This window comes from Equus asinus, chromosome 20, assembly GCF_041296235.1.
Source record: "Equus asinus isolate D_3611 breed Donkey chromosome 20, EquAss-T2T_v2, whole genome shotgun sequence".
NCBI lineage: Eukaryota > Metazoa > Chordata > Mammalia > Perissodactyla > Equidae > Equus > Equus asinus.
Window position 1 is genome coordinate 32,149,224 of NC_091809.1, and position 20,988 is coordinate 32,170,211.

General features: G+C 41.9%; 1 protein-coding gene across 5 annotated transcripts in view; it reads right to left on the bottom strand.

Annotated features, from left to right (window-relative positions):
- NTM (neurotrimin) overlaps window positions 1-20,988 on the bottom strand; it is a 914,184-nt gene that overhangs the window by 489,965 nt on the left and 403,231 nt on the right. The window contains exon 1 of one of the 5 annotated variants that reach the window (XM_044752723.2): window positions 4,847-4,985. The exons of the other annotated variants lie outside the window; for them this stretch is intronic. Within the exon in view, the coding sequence (XP_044608658.1) occupies window positions 4,847-4,868 (22 nt within the window). The 5' untranslated portion in view covers window positions 4,869-4,985. Of the gene's footprint in view, window positions 1-4,846; window positions 4,986-20,988 lie in introns of those variants that run through there. 5 annotated transcript variants of the gene reach the window in all.

Below are 20,988 nucleotides of genomic sequence, written 5' to 3' on the forward strand. Positions count from 1 at the left end.
CCCAATAAAACAATCATGAGTTGAAAATATCATAAGTCAAAAATGCATTTAATACACCTAACCTACCAAACACAGTAGCTTAGCCTAGCCTCCCTTAAACATGTTCAGAACACTTACATTAGCCTACAGTTGGGCAAAACCATCTAACACAAAGCCTATTTTATAATAAAGTGTTGACTTTCTCAGGTAATTTATTGAATACTGTGACTTCTTAGAGCCTTAAGTTCCCAGCACCAATCTGAAACCCAATGGGCACTGAACAAATGTTATCAGAACTGAATGATATAGAAATTTTAGGGAACAACAGATTGCAATATCTGAACAAATTTAAGGCATAATTATTACCAAATGGCTTGAATTATTTTCTCCTACACTAAGGAGTTTTTAAAATTTGCTGCTCCTGCTAAACAAAGTTATGCCAAGTAAGTTCTTCTGTTCAGCCTCAAGCTTGCATGGAAGGAAATTAACTGTCTCTCCCTCAGATTCACTTATAACTTGTGCCTCAGCTGATGTGTTCCACAATGCCTTTTGAGAATTCCTTTCAGTTCTCTTTACCCTATTATTCCCCCCACCTCCCTTAGATATTGTAACCCAGGGGAAAACAAAGCCCTTAAAGGCAACTAACACTGTAATCACACACAGTCTTAAATTGCACAAAGAACACACAGAAACTGGAAAGTCTTCTGCTTACCCTCGTGTCTTCCTGACTCACACTCTTGTACTGGACACTTTAAATGGAAACATAGACCAAAGCACCAACCTTTCACATGTGGGCTTAGTTGTTGAAATGCTTTTAATTGCAGTTGAAATAATATACCCACAATTACTTCTCTAACTCAAAGTTGTTTTTTTAAAGCAATGTACATCAGGGTAATTTGAAGAAGATATAAAAAAATCTTATGAATATGATAGGAAAGTGTTCTTTTCACTTAGGCTACTATAATGTTAATAATAATTTCTATTTCTATATTTCTTTTTATCTAAAGTTCCTAAGACACTGTTAAAGACTGTATTCTATTATGTTAGAGTTGAGCAAGAAGCATTATCTATAGTTAACAGAACAAAAACCAGATCCTTGTTAATTAGAACTCTTGTCACAGGCCGTCCAGGTGTTTCATAGCAAATTCCTTCATTCAATGGAGATATAATGTGCGTCTCCTGCGGGCCAGATGAGCTAAATCTGTTCGTAATTTAGTTTCTCCCACTTATAATTTCATACTCAACTAATGTCTTGGTCATTTAATCTTCATCTGAAGGACAAAATCAAGAGATTTAGATGAATTCAAAGAAGTTGCAAGTGACTGCAAGCTGAGAATCTATTTGGACTTTGCCTCCAGTGGCCAAATTTTCTTTTATCCAACGTTAGAGAAGAAAATAACCCTTTGAGAGTCAACAAGGAAGTTCCACGGTCTCGGGATGCCCTGTGCTTATCACCAGTGATACCACTCACCTCCTAAGTAATATGGTTTTCTTCCCCATTCCTATCACTAACTTTGAAGTTCCTCTGTGAAAGCAAGACTCCTATCGCATTAAAGATCCAGTTCGTCTCCAGACTTTCAGCATTGAAAGAAAGAAAAGAAAAGAAAAAACTACTGCTCTCTGCCCAAATGTAGATTGCCTTTTAGTCTACTCACAGAGACAAGGTATTTTCTTGTGTATGTGGCTTTTCTTTTAAACCTGCTTTTTTTGAGAATCAAATTGGTCCTTGGATGTCGAAAACTCACCTCCACACCCACTTTAGTTTTCGTAATTTCCCCTTTCCCATCTTCCCTCTCCTATGACATAAGATATCGTTAAGCTTGGGGAAAGGCAATGAGCCCTTTACTTAGATACAGGAACACGTCTGAACTCCACACAAATGTAACACATTTCATTGACACGGTGAAAAACGATTCAATGGCGAGTTTCCTACCTTCCTTCTTTTTATCAGTTGCTCATTCATAGACTCAAACCAGCTGTTATGAGGGGCTGATATTTGCTTTACAAAAAAAGAAAAGCTCCCTCTGTACACCCATTCTTATTCTTCCTACTGATTCTAGCGTTAATAGTATTTGACAGGTGGGTAATTTGTTTTTTTAAAACCATAATTCATTTAGTGCTGTTCTGCTTTATTATTGTAAATTTTACACATTGGTGCACAGAAAACATTGTCGTTTTTAAACAATTCTGTTCCTTCCAGTAATCATTCATTCAAGAGGGCTGCAAGAGAGTCATTGGGGAGAGGCAGGTGAATTGTGGAGGTGCCAGGAAGTCGAGAGAATGAGGAAGAAAACACGAGGAGAGGGTGAGAGAGAAGTACATCAGGAGGAGCGGGAGCCAAGACAGAAACAAAGGCAGAGGGGTAATTAAATTGGTGACAACTGCATGAGAAAACAAGGAGAACTGTGAAGAAGTAAACAACGTAAAAATACTATAGCTTTGTGCCCTATAGTGTACAATGGATTCTGACCCTGTCCTCTCTCCCACCTCTAAGGGGATCTGAGCAGTGTCTTGATATTCCCGAGTTTTTATTGGAGAGGAAGGACACTGCTCTTACACCTCCCCAAAGTACAATTACACGGAGGCGAGGAAGAGGGTCAAGATGGAAGCCACTCCTATCTGAGCCTTTTGTCCACACAGAAACTGGTTTTCCTAGTCTCCTTGGTAGGGTCTGGGGTAGGTCTAGGAAAGTCCTCTGAAGTCCACCACACTGTCCCCACACTGTCATGGATCACCGTCATGGTCAGCATCGCCCGTGTGCTCCGGCCCAGGGAAGGGAAGGAAGCCCAAAGCAAGGAGGTGGGGGCAAGTCTTCCCTGCAAGGAGCCCTTCCCCCCACGGGGTATTCAGGCCACCTTACACCTGACATGCAGAGCACAGCATACGTTAAAACCACATCTGCTGTTCAACGGGAGATCACCGGGGGCCAAGCACTGTGCTTTTTGATTTGCTGTGCTTTCTTCCCTAATCCTTGCAACTTCTCTGCAAGGCTAGGGTGATCATCTCATTTTACAGATGAGGAAACAGAACCTGAGAAGATGTGTTTGTTTGTGATCACAAAACTAGTGAGGGTGAGAACTCAAATTCAAGACAGAGTCGTAAGACAAACTCGCAGTTCTGCCGGTGTGCTCCCGTGACTTGCTGAGGCTCATGGCAACTGGAGAGCATGCAAAGCAACATGCAGCTCTGGTCATTGAGCAGAGCCTCTGTCGCAGAGCAGGGACCATCCTGCCACAAGAAAGAGTATGTCTGTGACTAAGGCTCCTACCTGGCCGTGGCTCTAGGACAGAAATTAAAGTCACCAAGGAAAACAAAAGCAAGGGATGAGTTTCCACTTCCATTGGGAGGATAGTGATGCTTCTGTTAAGCTAAGACACCCTGGATGGGGGGAGAACAAAAATGAAAACTTGGGGCAAGTGGTTTTCCTTTCCCCAATGCTATTGTCTTCCTGGCCAAACAAAGGGAGAGATCATTTCTCTGTGCTCACATGTGAAATGTGATTAACAATCCCTAATTTTCATTTTCTTACACTTTTAGGAGAAAATCTCTTTGGAGACACCTTGGCATTATCCACAAGAGATGAAGATGCACAGCTCTAACAAACAGCAATCCCACATGGAGGCTTGTGCCTATGGAAAGTCTTGTGTATGTACGCAAGGAGATGTGCACCCAGATACGATGGCAGCAACATTTGTAACTGCAAAGTGTATGGAAGCAACGAAACGTCCTCCAGCAAATGGATAAGTACACAGTTGGGGTTTATCATATGACAAATATAGAACTCAATGGTAAAAATTTAGGAACTTTAGCTCATGTATCAAATAGAAGAATGTCACATATAAAACTTTCCGATTGTCAAGTACACATGGTATGATATACTTTCTATAAGTTTAAAAACATGCCGACAGTATTTTACGTTGTTTAGTGGCACACATATTTGGTAGAGATAGAAATGAATGCCTGGGAATGGCAGATATTAAATTTGGAATCGTGTTGAACTCTGTGGGGAGGGAGAGAGGCTGAACAGATCAGACATGGGTTCTCAAGAGTCCTCATCTATATGACTGACATTTTTTTGTTCATATGGGCAGTAGATACAATAATGTTCATTTTCTCTCTTTTTTATATGCTTAAAATATTTTGTAATAAATATTTTAGGTGAAAAATATGTAAGAACAAGCACAGAAACTCCTAAATACCAACAAGCAGCCATGGTTGAGATGGGAGATTCCACTCCGCAGGGAACAGAGGCACCGAGCAGACCCAGTGTCCATGTGGGGATCCTGTGGTCCCTCAGAATCTTGCACGATGCCTCTTCTCCATAGACCACTGTGTTGCTTTAGGGGGTGGAAAAGTGTCCAAGAGCAGATAGAGATGTAAGGGGGGAAGACAGAGAGGATAGAAGACAGAAGACGGAGAGCTCGGATCCAGCGGATGAGGGAGAGGAGGGGCCCTTGTTAATCTCTCCAGGCTGTTGTGGTTGAAAGGACCCACTTTGCTCCCAAGCAGCCGCTTATGTTATTATTTCTCTCAGCGGGTTTCAAGCTGCCTGCAATTCTCTGTTAGTTAATAAGAAAAGTGAGAGATGCAACAATTGCTTTTGCTTGGCTGGCTTGTAAAGGCTTTGTCACTCAAAAATGGAACAAAGGCCCTAATATCACCCTTTGCTGCAAAGGCAAGTGTCAGGGAACAGACCAAAATCAATTATCTGGGTGAAATTCAGAGACAGGAGGAGCGGCGCACACGCACACAGCAGCATCCACACCACATAATCCCATTAACAGGGTGCTGCTGCTCTCACGGGAGGGCAGAGCCACGCAGGAAAATTATAATTAAAAGTAAATAAAGGGAAATGAGCCCCTGGTACCTTCTGTCATGGTCCTGAACATGAACGTGGTCCCAGCAGACGATGGCAGGGCTCTCGAGCGGCTCCTGTGTGAGGCAAGCTTGGAAAATGGGACCAGCTGAAAGCCTTCACGGGCCTGCTGGCTAATCCTGCTTGTTAGTGATGTTTAGTAACTGGGGGACGGGATTTGGAAGGTGCCTGTGGAATGCTGGGAGGCTGGCAGAATCTTCCTGACACAGGATATGGATTGCTTTGGAGATGTTCTATGTACATCTTTCTCGTTAAATTAATATCTAAGGAAATATATGAAATGAAATGCATGAATGAACATGGTAGTAGAATGTGTGGGTGAATGGACCACTTGAGTTGTTTCTAAAAGCAATATATAAGAATCATCTAGGACATCCTTAAAAAATTCAGACATCCGAACCTGGACCCAAATCAAATAAATTAAAGTTCCCTGGGGTAGAACCCAATCTGCAGTGGTTTTACATGCTCCTCTGGGTGACTCTAAATCTGCAGCCAAAGCTTTGGACCAGATGGTCTCTTATAGTCTTCAGCTGGATTTACAGGTTTTGGTCACAAACTCACACAGTAGGAAGAGTAGTGAGAAGGCATTAGGACAAGTGGGGTCTGATCTCTCCTCCACCAATAACTAACTTCGTGATTTTGGCAAGTAACCTAAACTCCCCAAGTCTCAGCGTCCTCATCTATTAAAAAAGGATTATCTGATAACTAGACATTTTTGCAGTCCCTTTGGGTTTGCCAGTTCCATGACCTTAAAACCCCATGACCCAGAACTCATGTAGAACAACCAGTGCAAATGTTCCCTGAGTGCCTTTTCTGTGTATTAAATCTCTGTGGGGAGATCAAAGAAATGCATCTGATAAGAAGCAGAGATAGGACTCTATAATTCCTGCTCTACTCTGCATGGATGCTGGATGAAAAGGCAGACACACAGACAAGTGGTAAATGTAGATAAGCAGTAGAGAAAAGAGCTATATAGCAACAGACTTTGACACTATTATTATTTCCCTCCAGTGTCTCTCCAGTTACTGACAATGTTTGACACAGAGGGTATTCAGTAACTATATATTGGTTGAATGAGTGAATGAATAAATGAATGGACGGTGCCTCTAATGGGTGAATCAAAGTGCGGCTTGTCTTTGGAAATTGAATATTTCTGTCTCACTAGATATTAAATAATCACCTTCCCCACAACTTTCCAAGAAGCAAAGTGCTTCCCTGAGTTGTGTTTTTTATTTTCTAATATCCCAACCCGGCTCCACAAGTCCGTGGAGTCTATCAATATGCAAATGTATGGCTTTAAAGCCAAGAGGGATATAGTTTTTCCTCCAGGAAGGATAAGTTTGCACCTGCTGAGATTTCAGTCTATGTCACTAGGTAGAGATCTCTATAACTCCTTAGAAACTTGGCTTCTGTTTTATTTAAATATGTTTTCCTCATTTACTGAAGTCAGTAGGCGAGAGAATGGGTTGAAATCAGGCAGGCTTAGGGCAAAGGGAGCCCTTTGCAGAGATACCAGCAGGATAGTAGAAAGCCATTCTAAATTAATTCCCTGGAAATCATCGTGAAGGATGCACTGCAGCGTGAAGGTCGGCTCTGAAGCAAGGAGGGAGATTTCAGGTCATTGTCCCTCTCAGACTCCTTCAGCTGATGACTGGAGGGTGCAAAAATCTGCTAATGTGTGAGAGTAAGCAAGTGCAGAATGCTCATTGTAAACACCCCAGCTCCCCAGCCAATCATTTCGGTGTTGGTGATGAAAAATCTGTTTGGAAGAAAGCACAGTCGAGAGAATTCACCCTTATTTGCAAAGACAATAAGTGGTAAAATTCGAAGCCAGCAATAGTAGCCGGCATCAGCCCATCTACTTCTCAGTCCCTGTAAGGTCAGGAAAATATCCGGAAGTCTTTCAGTATAAACCAATGACATAAACAGGCAGCGTTGAGTCTTGAGTCAGTGCACACAAGGGCTGGGGGTTATTGTTAATTGAAATGGTGTGGCCAATGCTCCAATGCTAGACAATGAGTTAGCTCAGAAAGGTAGAGCCAGAGCCGTAGAAAGACGCATGTAGATCTTCAGCACAGAAGCTCGGCACCCCCTTCCAGGACAGACTGAAAAGACCCAGTGCATGCTGCACATAAAACACTAAGGATTCCTGGGATATTCCAATTGGTGCCCTGCCTTTTCATGTTATTGGCTAAGAGATGAGAGAGCAGCTGTGAATTTGAGGGTGGCACCCCTGCTGGAGAGCTGCTACTGAGCTGCCCAGCAAAAGCCTTAGTTTGAGGCCAGGCTGAGGATAGTGTCCTGGTCACAGTGAAAGAAAAGACTAAGAGAAGCTGTTTTAGGGTCAACTATTTGTTTTTCAAAATCAGCACCATCCATTAAACTCTCACTCTCCCTAAATCCCTAAAGATGATTTTATTTTTTAAGCAGATCTGTTCTATGTGAAATAATTTTTAGTCTTAAATGTCATATATACCCTGAGGTCGTGTTGCTTGGGGTGCAGTAGTAATGAATCAGATATATTATTAATACACAAGTACAATGATGCACTTGAGTCTTTCAGGGAAATTCACGCAGGCTTGCAGGTGCTCAGAACAGCCTGGAAGTGAATGCAAGGAGAGACTGAGCAGTTCTGGGAGAGAATGACATTAACATACTGAAATTAAAACCTGAAACAATAGATCCAGGTGAAACAAAGCCAGGGAATGTATCCTCAAGTGCCCGGATTTCAAAATGCCCATGCAGCCTGCAGCCTGAATAAGGAATATTTGGAAATAGATGTTGTGCCATAGGAAAAAAGGAAAATAGTTAAAGATCTCAGGGAGGGTTAGGTGAAATATTTGGAAGTTCCAGATACTCAGAAACTCACTCAGAGAACATGAAACTAGACAGTACAAATTCAGCATTTATCCAATTAATGTTCAGTGAGTGCCTCCTATGTTTTAGACTATACTAAGTGTGGACTTGACCTAGAAACTCAACTCTAAGCCTTCAAACTAAAAGGAAACTCAAATGGCACATGACGCCATTTAGCTCTGTGTAAGGCTCCCATCAAAGACCTGTGGGGCTTCCCCCATGGCAGAGTGGTCAAATTCGGCATGCTCTGCTTTGATGGCCTGGGTTTGCTGGTTTGGATCCCAGGCATGGACCTACACCACTCGTCAGCCATGCTGTGGTGGCAACCCACATATAAAGCGGAGGAAAATTGACACACATTAGCTCAGGGCTAACCTTCCTAAAAAAAAGAAAACCCAACCCTTAACTTCTTAAACCTCTACTGTGATATGGCTAAAAGTAGGCCAGGCCTAATTCTAAGCCAACTCAGTCAATACATGGTTGCATGATTTGGGGGCAAGTCTCAAAGACTCAGGTTCTTCACCTGTCAATGATGAGTTGGATTAAATAATCTTTAAACTCTTTTTCCAGTTTTAATATCCAATGAAATTATTTCCCCATCTAGAGATAATTGCTTTTGTCTTTAATCCATATTAACAAGGCTTTTAAAATGTGGAGTATCCAAGAAGGAATACCCCAGATTTTGCAAAAATGTTAACTCTCCTTTTTCAGGGCTCTTAAGAAATTATCATGCCCTACAGTTAGGGTAATCTTGGGGGCAACTGTCTACTATTTGGAGAGTGCTGGGGGCTGAGAGAAAGATACTATACCCAGGGCCACACCACCTGACACTTGTGAAAATAGCAGATGATTGGGGATCAGTGCATCTGAGGTGCACTGCATTCAGGATGAGTGACTGAGCCTCAGATATCTCCCTGTATGGATTCACTTGATGTGATCCACAATAAATCCTCTTCTGCTTCTGTGTCTCTGGATTTAGCCTTGGTTGTTACATAATCCGCAAATGTAGAATCTTCTAGTCACTAATGAGAGCACCTCACATTTAGAAACAGGAAAGCTTTCTGAATTGTAAATAAAGGAGTAGATAAGAGAAGATAATTCAGTTGGGTTTTTAAAGTGTTGAAATGGAAACAATTGCCTCTTTGCCAGATTTCTCTCTCTATTCCGAACTCCTGGCTTCCTCAGTGCCCACCCCCCACAGCCTGCAACTCAGAGGCTCAGACATTCTGCAGCCCAGCCCTGCCCACACGCTGGAATCTGCTCCCACCACCCGGACAGAAGCAAGATTAAAGGCAGCTGCTTAATCCTCCTGCAAAGCTTCTTAAGCGTTTCTATCAGGGTCAGCTCAGTGGGTGCTTACTCAACCTGCCTCTGGAAAATATCCCAATTTAGGCCCTTCTGCTGACTGTCATGTTGAGAGAAATGAGAGACTGGATCCTGATCAAGAGAGGGACTGGAGAGAGATACAGGTGGCAGGGGGGCAGATGGTGGGGAGAAACCTAAGCCATCCCCCTTCCTGTGCAGAGGGGGTTCTCATTCCCACTCCCAGGATAGTTTTAGTTTCATCCCTGATTGGCTTCATCCCTCTCTCCCTACCTCCCAAAAAGGATCCTTCAAAGATATTCAAAAGGATTCTTAAGAATTCCACTAACGTATATTGAGTACCTGCTGTGCTCCAGGTACTGTGCATGATCACCAGGAGCAAGAGAGGTAGTGCCTGCTCTCACAGAGTGCAGCCTAGCAAGGGAGACAGCAGTTTGATAAGCAGCTACAAAAGAGCACCGCATGGTAAGTGCTATGCTCCAGGGATTTGGAAAGATATGGAAACACGTAAGTGGGCCATAGAACAGAGTATAGTTGAGTTGGAGAGCTTCCCAGAAGGAGGTCATATTTAAACTCTAAACCAATAGGTAAATTCTAGATAGTGCCAGCAGAAAGGTGGGTCTGGGGGAACAAAGAGGGCATTGGGGATGAAGGGTCATGAAGGTTAAGAAGATCCTTCTCACCCAAGTAAAGGAGTGCAAGCTTGATCCCATCCAGAGAGTGATGGAAAGCCATGGAAGTATTTCAACTGGAGAACAATAAGATCATATTTGCATTTGAACAGATCTCTGATTGCTGAGTAGAAGAAATACTGCAGAAGAGTAAAAATGGAGGCACATCATCCAAAGCCATTGCCTATGGTGTGTTGATATAGAAGGTGGCAGTGGAGCTAAGGAGACGTGGTTGGTTTTGAGACATTTGGAAGTTTGAATTGCCAGGCCTTACTTGGCGATTGTCTGGATGTGATGGTGAGGGGGTGGAAGGAATCAGAAGTCTAGGTTTCTAGGCTGGGCACCAGGGTGGGTGCAGCAGTGCAGATCAAAGGGCAGCTGTGGAAACAATATGGAGATGATGAGCAATGCCAGGAAACATGGAGGTCCAGCGCAGAACAAGTGGCAAGAAATTAGAATGGTTTTAAATGTGGGTCCCTCTCACTTCCCCATTCTGTTTTGAGGGTTTTAGGTTTTTTCTCACTTTTTCTTTTCACTGGATTGATTAAGAACAGAACCAAGTTTAGGAGTGTCTTTTAGGATCCAAGCATTGGATAATTTTTTTAAGAAAACAAGGTGTGGGGAGGAGTGAAAACGAACTACTGTCTGAAACTGCATGAAAAGGTTCCAGTACCTTTGTTTTCACACAACAACGTGTGTGTGAGAGAAGAACATATTTGTGTGGACTCACAATCTGGGCTAGCAGAGAACCAGCTGGGGAGGCACCTAGAGGGAGGGATGCTGAAGGAAGAGAGCCAGGTACAAGCCTTCATAGCAGCTTTGTTAATGATCTGGAAGAACAAGTAAACTGCACATTCAGGAAGTTTTCAGCTTCGTAGCAAAAAAGGAAACACTAGGGAAAATAGCAGAATAATTGGAGCAAAACCCAAGCGACTAGCAGAGAATAGGGGCCATGTGTACCCACTTTTGTGGTGTTGATTTATTACAACAGGACCACATTCTTTCTGAAGAGAGCTCTAGTAAGGTTTCTGGGAGGTACATTAGCTCCATAAAGTTACTGTGTCCTGGTTCATTCAAAGTTTCATTAGGCATTAAATGACAGATAATAATAATAATATTAATCATACATGGCTAACGTTTATTTAACTCTTACTATGTACTTCACACCGAGCTAAGTACATTATCTCTTTTAATATTCTATGAACTCTGTGAAGTAGGCACTCTTACAAGTGAGGAGAATGAAGGTTAGAGAGATCAAGTGACTCATCCACGATCTCACATAGTAAATGGCAAAGATGAAATGAGAACTCACGTCTCTGTGATTTCAGAGGTCCTAGTCCTAACCATGACCTTACCCTCCGAGGAGAATCATAGAAGTAATGTTGCAACCAAGTCCTTAGAAGAATAAAAGATTACTGTGTCGAGCTCAATGAACTTAATAACATAATTCTGATTTTCTTGGTGAAATTCAATGAAACTCAATGTGGGTGAACTATTTACATCAAAACTCCCTAGTTTCGTCATCTGCAAAATTTGCCCATGGAAAACTCCTAAACATTCTTTAAGATAAAGCTCAAATATCTCTTCTGTTGTGTGTCACAGAGTCTGGCAAAGGCCATAAATTCCTCTATTCCCCAGAGCCCCAGTCATTCTTCATAATAGCTCAGTTTACGAGGTGTTGGCAATCATTTCATATACACGTGTGCGTCTTCCTCATTAGTTTATGAAGACTCTTATGTTATTCATCTTTGTGTCCTTAGCACCTATCAAAATGCCTTGAACTTAGTAGATTCTCAATAAATGTGTTTTGAAGGAATGAAAGAATTGTTGGATGATAAGGTATGGATGCTATTAACATTTAAAATTAACTTGCTGTCATGATAACAATCATCTGGTTTTTGAAGAAGTACATAAAATACATTAAACGGAATTGACAAATGTTTGGTAAATTTTTAGTTCTAAATATTATGTGCTTAATTACAAGCAGTGAGCATCCCCAAAGGCACAGCTTTGATGATAATTTTTACTATTGTCGACAGGTATTCCTCGCCACACAATTGACAGTCATGTCCAGAAAAGACTCAGCTTGTTAGAGGCAAATACGTGGATAGGGCGAATCTAACACATCATCGTCTGTACCAAGGGATCCTTTGTGTCTCATAGTCCACACCGTTAGACAGGTGTAGCCAAGCTCTTCAGGATACAGATGGTGTCTTTAGCCTCATCTCTTAACTGTCCCTTCCTGAGTGCTTCTTTTCTCGTGTATTGCACTAGTTGCAGGTCCTCGAATTTTCCAAACTTTTTTGCTTTAGTCATATATACACCATTTTGGGGGGTAGAATTTCTCCTCCCTACTTTGCTAACTTGCTAACTTCAGTCTTGGTTCAGATGCTAATTCCTCCAAAAAGTCCTCCTTGTTTATCTGACAGCCATGTTCCTCCCTTTGTCCCATGGAGATATTCCTGTGCATTCCCGTGATCCCTCCCAGGCATTTGTAGCAGCCATCGTGAAGTATTGTCATGAGATTCTTTTCTTCTCTGTGCCCTGTGCTCTAACCTGGCACCTCATTTGCTGCTATGTCTCCAGCGCCTCGCACAGTACCTGGTGTACATTGTGTGGAAGAGGAAATGAGAAAGGAGGGACAGGGAATGGAGAGGAAGGACAGGCAAGTGGGCAGACTCTAATGCTATACTGTCATTTTTCGAATGTTGGAGGACAAATATGAGGTGCTCTTCATCCATCAATTTAGGTCCAGCAGTCTATCCTTGTGGCTGAATGTTTAGCTGGAGTTGATTCAAACATCATTATTTGTTGAAAGGATAAATCCATTCCCCATACTCTCAAATGTAATAGACGTTAGTCAGTACTTGATAATGCGGCCTTATTAGGGGAAAATTAAATAGAGACACACACACATAAGAGGAGAGAGAGTCTCTTCCTAGCATAGGATGGAGAAAACCATAGGATGGCAAGAGTTTGGGGGAGGCAAATGGAGTTTTAAAATGTGTGTTCCAGTCTTTCACATGGTTACTCTACAAGCACCCTAAAGTTGTTAGACTGGGGATAGATAAAAGCCACGGAGTATTTTGGTGTGCTAACAACCTCCACACAACTAAATTTCATACCAGCATCACCATCTACTGTAAGCACTTGATCCAGGGAAGGTATGGTGGCTTTTTAGAAAACCTTATAAAAGACGTAGATTATCTCAGAGCTAAAAGGTGAAAAATAATTATATCTTTAAAGTTCATTGCAAATTCCAGATGCTGCCACAGCTGTATTTTAATATTCCAATTCTAGGACAAGAGTGAATCTTGCTATGTGCCTCTTATCTTCCCCTCACATACCAGTGCTGTCAATGCCACTGGCAATTTTACATGTAAATGAGCCCATCCATCACTCCTTACTTTGCAGCATCTCACTTCCAAGCCTGCCATGGAGTTACACCATTAAATCTCCCTGCTTTACAATATACATCATGACATATTTGACATCAATCAGCTGTGTCAGCCTGCTCACTGTAAACCATAAACTTGCTCTGCATCCCTCTCCGCATGGGGTGATTAAACCTGCTTGTGGTAGCTTCCTGATTACAGTGATAAATGGTGATTCATTGCCCATCGCTCTTGCTCTGCCTGTTCCTCGCCTCTGCCCCAAGCTCTTCACACCTGCCTGTTGGAGGAGGCAGTGGTCAGTGGAAAGAGTGCACTGGAACAATAGTTTATACATTTGGGTTCAAATCCCGACTTTGGCAATCACTGCTTGGCAATGAGTTATGAATTTGCTATTTTAAAATGAGAATGAGAAACGGTATCTGTTGTCATGCCATGAGGACGCAAGAGATGAGTACTTGGAGTTCTAAGGACAGTCCTCCTGCCTAGGTAAGAGAGACAGTCCAGGACAGTAATTCTCAATTCCCACATGCACACAAGACCTCTATATACAATGTGTAATTTCTTCCAGGTTACCTCTAAATACATCCCATCCCTATTCAAGAAATTGTATCATTTTCATATGAGTGAAAATGACATTATAAGTATAACCTTGAATCTGTTTTAATTGATTGTTTTAAGTTCATTTGCAAATTTCAGTACTTTATTATTGGAAGTAACAAATTACTTGTGACATGCTGGGGTGTTGCATTGCACCATACAGCTGATTGCAACACACCAGGGTATCATGACACTGCAGTTGAAATCCACTAGACTAGACGATACCCAGGCTTTTTTTGCCAGCAGGGAAATCCAAGAGAATTTTAGCAAGATAAAGAGATACTCCACTGAACTGACTAGGCAATCCATCTAATCACTCCAAAAGTCCTTTTGCCCTTCCTTCTGTTGAGTCTGAGATAACAGCTACTTCTCCTGCATCCTGGCACACTGACCAAGCCATCTGCTGACCAGTGGAAGCAGCCTCAATTATGCGTGCACTCCAGAATATCTCCTAGGCAATAAATCAGAGGGCTCTTTGGACCCAACAAAACACACAGAGGTAAGCATTCTTTATCTACATTTATCCCGTTTCAGCCACAGACTTAGTGCATTCCCACCTGTCACTCGTTCTGATTTCTATCAATCTGGCTGCTTAGGTCTCCTTTTTCTAATGATCTCATTCATCTCCTGAGTGCATAGCAGTTTGTCCAAACCAGGGAGTACAAACCCATCTGGAAGGAGCAGAGTGGAGTGTTGGGCTATTGATTACAGCCACAGATCAGATTCAATGTCACAACACTTCCAGGATGCCCACAATAAAGAACATCTTTGGGGTGGGTGGCAAGGGAGTGAAGAGAAATATAAGGGAACATGACAGAGATGGGGGATGGAGTAATTCCATTTTGGGGATACAGTTGGTTGCATGAAGTCAAAGGAAGGGGTGGGCAGAGAGCAGGAGGGAGGAGAGAAGCAGAAAGCAAAGGAGGGGCAGGATGGGAACAAAAGGAGAAAGTTAGCTTCTTGCTTTCATTCTTGGGACATCCAGAGTAATGAACCCTCTTTCTGGAGAAGATGAATGGGCAGCTGTAGAGATTATGAGTGAGGTTTTATTGCAGATCGATAAATCTGTGTCACAGATCCCCATCTGGAGGGAGTTTTAATTTAAAGGAAAGAGTGATGAGCTCACAACGACAATAAATCAAAAAGTTGTGTATTCACGTATGCATTAACCTTCTATCAAAACACACATTGATGTCAAGGCAGGGGTTTGGAAACAAATCTGGTAGATGATTTGGAAGGACAGCCACTGGAGCCCAATAGCTCACCTACCTTGGGACACAGTCAGAGAAGCTACTGTCTCATTTGGCACCCTGGCCCCCAGGTTTGTGAGGAGAACTGAGGGGGAAGCCAAGGATTTATATTGGTACCATAAACAGGAATTGCTGGTTGTCACCAGATGACAACTGCCTCAGATCAAAATCAGGGAGAGTTCCCCAAAAAGGAGAGAGGAGATTTCACAGCAACAAAACTGAGAGTGCAGCTGACATAAAAACGGGGTGGAGGCATATCCAGGAAATTCTGAAACCTGTGCTCAAATACAATTTGAGGTACTGGACGTGACTCAAAAAGCTGCCTCCCATTGGTGCTGATTGTTCACAGTTTCTCTGCTCTCCACAGTTCCCCATCTTACACTAATGTCCTCCATAGGCCATAGCTTGACTGGCTGCTCCACAAGGCACGGGCATGAACTAATGGCAGCAAATCCCCTGGGACAGGTGAGGGTGGATGCGCAGCACAACACTGAAACTTGAAGAACAAATCAGGCACAGGTGGTATTAATCAGCAACCAAGCTATCCCAAGACGGCCGGGAGTGTCTTAAAGAGGATCGCTTATTTGCTAAGGAATTAGTGCCATTGCTGCATGTTGATCTAAATGACTATACTAGTCTTTCTAGAAATTGAGGAAGGAACTTAAAAAGTTAAGCACTGAGTCTCCATCACCAAATCAATCAGTATCTCTCTCTGCAAACATTTTATATATGTATATGTGGACACGTTAGGCATATGTATCCACTTACCATATAAGTATTCACTAATTCCTTTATATTTTATATGTATTTTCTAGGACATAGGACATGTTAAATATCTCTATTCACATTATCACTACTAAACAGATATGATGAATCTTTAATTACTGATGAGGAAATTGAGACTCAAAAGCTTCAAGAAGCTAGGATTCTGCTCCAAATCTGTCTGAACTCATTGGCCACGCATTTTCTTCTGTCCCACCAGCCACTTGGTGTGCGTATGTGTGTACACGAGCATACTTCTGTAGACCTGACGCCTTCCTCCCTTTGCAATCTAATTCTTGATATGTTCTCTTCTATGTGGGCTGCTTCACAGTAGTGACTTAGTACAAGCTTTGCGTGTGCTGTTTACCAAAGCTGGGACCACCCCGCTCCGTGATCCACCTCACACTTGGACACCCAGCTCATGACTCTAGCACCTTCCCTGACCAGCGCCAACTCCATTCCACAGAGCTGATGTTTCTTTGTTTTCTATCTTGTGTATATCTCTATGATAGCACTTTTTTCTCTTTATTGAACTTATTTTTTTATAGGTAGCATTTCTTTGTGTTCACGGTTCACAAGGACTCTGTTTTATTTACACTTATTTGCATCATACTTAGCAGAGTGTGATCCATAGTAGGTTCTTTATAAGTGTTTGTTGAAGGTGGCTGGAAGAATATTTTTCACTAATAAGATTTTAATGAAGAAAAGTGAATTATGATCAAAGAAATGCATATGCTTAACAGCAGAAGTGCAAAGAGAACTCCAGCCCATGAAGACTTAGAACTGGACTGGCAATTCCTGGTTACCATTAGGAATCCGTGCATGCTCTATGAAGTCTCTCCATCTACTGCCGTCATCGTCCTTCACTAGCAACACATATCCAGTCATAAACGCAAAGTTTTATGAGGTCAGCTCATAAATCCCATTCCAAAGACAAGTAAAGTAAGTCTTAGAAAGAGCATGGCTCAGCTCTCACGACCCAGTGAGTCCACTGAGCAGCCAAACAGAACCCTCGCCTTTTGAATCCCTACGGCTTAACTTCAGCTCACAGATCCTCTAAATCAATTCAAGGAATGATGCCTCCAACATGTTCATCTTCAGCTTACAACTTCTGTTTCCCAAGCCCTCTGCTGAATAAATTGAAAGTGATAGTTTTAGAAAAGATTGTGATACCATTAATAATCTTCCACCTATCAATGCTTACTATCTGAAGATGCCAGTTATAATCCTTATGTAAATAACTTCATATAAAATCATATCAGAAGGGTATACAGGGAGAAGGTGCAAAGCACAAAAAACTTTGATAACAATAACAAACACAATAACAAATATTTATTAAATGCTCAATATGTGTCAGACACTTTTCTACACACTGGGAATACAGTAGTGAGTGAAACTGTCTGATTTCAGGAGACCCACATTCCATGTTAACATCTTGGTACCAACAACAACCACTAATACTTACTGAGAACTTTCTGTGAGCCAGGCACCCTTTTTAGCACTTTACCATTGCAATACTATGAGTGGGCACTTTGCAGATCAAAACACTAGGCACAGCGAATTTAAGGAAGTTGTATGAGGACACAAAGGGGACAGCCAGTCAAATCCAGAGCTCAAGATGCTAGTTCTTCTCTATCACAGTTCCCCTATTTGTTGCTTTCTTTCTATTCTTAACACTATTTTCCTATCTGGAGAGCACTTTTTCTGGATTTTGAAAGGGGCTTGTAACTGCTCTCCTTGCCGCCATCTCTCCACTCTAATCGTGCTAGAAGAGTTTTCCCAAAAGGATAGTGGCCACCTTCATCCACCTTCAATGGCTCCTCATTACATCTCAAAGTCCCAGTTCCAAGGCATGGCATTCCTGGTCCTCAGTGATCTGGCCACATTGACATTTCCAGTCTTTGTTCCATATCCCTATTGTGACTCCTTCAAGTCACAGCTGTGGGAGCGGCACCGCCACCCTCCTCCTCCTTCATGCTCCCGGACTTTTCCTTTGTCCAGACTGTTCCCCCTCTTCTTAGCTAATGCCTGCCCTGTGTTTCTTTCAAAGATCAGCCAAAAATATCACTTTTCCCATGAAAACCACTCCGCAGCCTTCAACTTTGCCCACCCTATAATCCTATTTATTAACTCCATTCATTGTGAGCCCACAGCACTTTCTCTGTATCTTCATTACAGTACTTATTTTCTAATAAGTATTTAGTAGCAGTTTATGTGTTTTCCTCCTCCATGAAAGTTTGTGACCTGACAAGCAGAAACCATGTAGTTCATCTTGTAATCCCGGGAACATACTAAAAGCTTAATAAACGTTAGTTGAAATGAATTGGTTTTTTCTATCTTCAAAGAGTTTATCGCATCTGGGACATGGCTGATAATGGTGTGACAGATGTGAAAAGCATTGGATCAGGAAACATGAAATCTAGAATCTGCTCCTTGCTCTGCCAGTAGCTTGCTGTGTGACATTGGGCAAATTCCTTGTCCTCTCTGAGTCTCATTACCTTATCTAAAATAAGAGAGTGGCACTACATAATAGGAATTCTAATATATTACACTATAAAATCCTCAAAAATCTTCCTCATCTTCTTCATGTAGTCAATAAATCTTTCTTGAGCGCTTCTTCTGTCCCAGACACTCTATTAGGCTTTAGGGATGTGCAAGCAAAGACACACTCTGGAATCAAGAACTTCACATGTGGTTCTCATATCAACTTTGTGATCTAAGCAAAGAGATTATTATTGACCTTGCTTTCTTTCTCAAAAGAGAAAACTGAAACTAAGAGATCTTTAAATTTGATGGTTACCAGATATTCTTAAGATTCTGAGACGTAGTAGTTGAAGGCACATAAACAATTCTTTCTATTTTTCCCATAGTTGAGAACAAAGTTCTTTAAAGATTTTCCACTTAGATTTATAGGATAGTTCAACTACTGCATGGAATTCACCAGGTAATCTAATTTACCTCATTGACCACCTTTGAAAGGAATGTTGTCAAGTCAATGCTGTTTCATTTTTTTCACGCTTATAAAGATATAATAGGCAGTCCTCACAGAGAGAATGAGCAATATTTCTATTAAAGACACTAAATTGAAATGATGGGTGCCTAATCTGATTTTCCCATAGAAATATGTTATCATGTAGGTTACATTCCTCACCAGAAGTGTAATGTCCAACATTTTAGAGGCATGACCATAAACATATTTAATTTTGTGCAGATAACAAAACTATGTTCTTTTTGAAGCATAAAGTTTTCTAAATCGGTTTACTCCATTAAATTCAACACATATTCTAAACAACTAAATTATATAAGGGGCTCTGATAGTCACTGCTGGGAAAAGAAATGTGAATAAGATATTGTCCTTCCACTGGGAGCTTTGTTCTATTATCGACAATAAGAAAATGACATGAATGTCTGTGCTAAAAGTCATAAAATGATAAGTGCCTCAAAGAAAGAAGAACATGAATTAATCTTTATTGATCATTTGCTGTGTTCCAGGTGCCATCGTAGGATCTCTCATAAGTATTACTGTCCTTGAAAGAGGAGTTGTAATATTAGAGTAGTGTAGAGTAAACTTCTAAAAAATGAAGGAATAAACTTCTATTTGTGTGAGTCAAAATCCTAATTCAAGTCTGATAAATATGAATCATGATCTTTCCATATTTGGAGTTTACACACACACAAGGACATTTTGTAAAAAGAGATCAAATAAGGCTTCTTATGGGAGAAGGTATTTACCCTGAGCTTTATAAACATGAGTAGAATTTTGGTGAGTAGATAATAGAGGAGGGATTCCAGCTGGAAGGACCAGAGAAAAAGCAGAGAGAGAAGAAATCGTAGTGATGGTCGTGTAGTAACAAATTTTCCAGACTGGTTAGGAGGTGAGGGAATAAACATGATCCCATGTTTATTCTATGTTGGGTAGTTGCTGGGGCTATAAAGACAAATAAGATGGTCAAGGTGAACCCAGCTTTATAGAAGTGGATATTATAACATAGAGATGTACAAGGCATGATGAGAGTAGAGAGAAGGGAATGGCTAGCCCCATCAAGTTAGGTGAAAGAAGACTTTGCAGAGAACATAATCCTTACACTGAGTTTTGAAAGATAATAAAGAGTTTGTCAAGGTGGAGGCGATGGAGTGAAGTTGGGTGGGATTGGGGGGTGAGGGGATCATAATCCCAGCAGGGGGAACAACATGATCAAATTTAGAGGCATCATCCAGTGTGGCATGTTCAGGAAACTACCAGTTGTCCAGTGTGGCATGGAATGCTTGTGCACGCTAGAGGAAGAAGGCGAGGGTTTGAGGGGACTAGAGCACCCACGGGAAACAATAAGTGTCCAGCTTACGAGTTTGGCTGACTGCCCCCTCACCCATGCCTGAGAAAAGAATTTGGACTTAACTTTCCTGGCATAAGAGGTATCATTAATGGTTTCTGCTAAGGAGTGTCAGGGTCAGAGCTGTGCTTTGGGAAGATTAATATAGCAGAGATATGAAGGGTAGAGACAGAAGGGAGAGAGATTAATTAATGGTTGTTCTGATAGTTCAAGTGAGAAGTAATGAAATAATGAACTAGGATGGAGGTGGTGGAGATGAAAAGGAGGGGTGGAGCATTATAAAGTTAGAATCAGCAGATCAACAGTGCCGAGAGACAGATCTTATGTAGGGGCAAGGGGGAGAGCTGGTGATATTCCTCAGGCAATTACAAATGCAGAATTAGATTTCAAGATAGGAGTCAAGGCTGGAGACAGACTTAGGCATCGTTCCCACAGAGGTGATAATTGGACAGTGGGAGGTGATAAGAATGCCAAGGAAGAAAATATGGAAAAGAAAAGGGCCACAGACTTAACCCTGGAGAATACCTTTGCCTGGGGGACAAAAAAAGGTGGAGCCTCCAAGGGTACAGAGGATGAGTGGTCACAGAAGACGGAGAAGGGCAGGAAGGCCAGTCTGAGACGTAGATGCCCGAGTGCAATGTTGCAGGAGGGAGGAGGGGGAATTGAGACCCAGCCAGCTTACTTGATAATTAATAAGTCAGTTTAAACTTCAAGAGAGGAGTTGGAAAACAGTGTTATGGGAAAAACAGGTGGCAAAGTATGGAGCTGCATAGAGATGGCAGGAACTCTAAGTGCGTGGTGTTCTCTCACACAGTTTGTCAGGGAGAGGGAGGAAAATACCCCACAAAATGAAGCTCCCCCATCAGCCACAGGAGGGAAAGTGATTTACCTTTGCCTTATCTGCTACTCTGCAGTTCTGTGAAATGTCTGGAAGCTCAAGATGCCCGG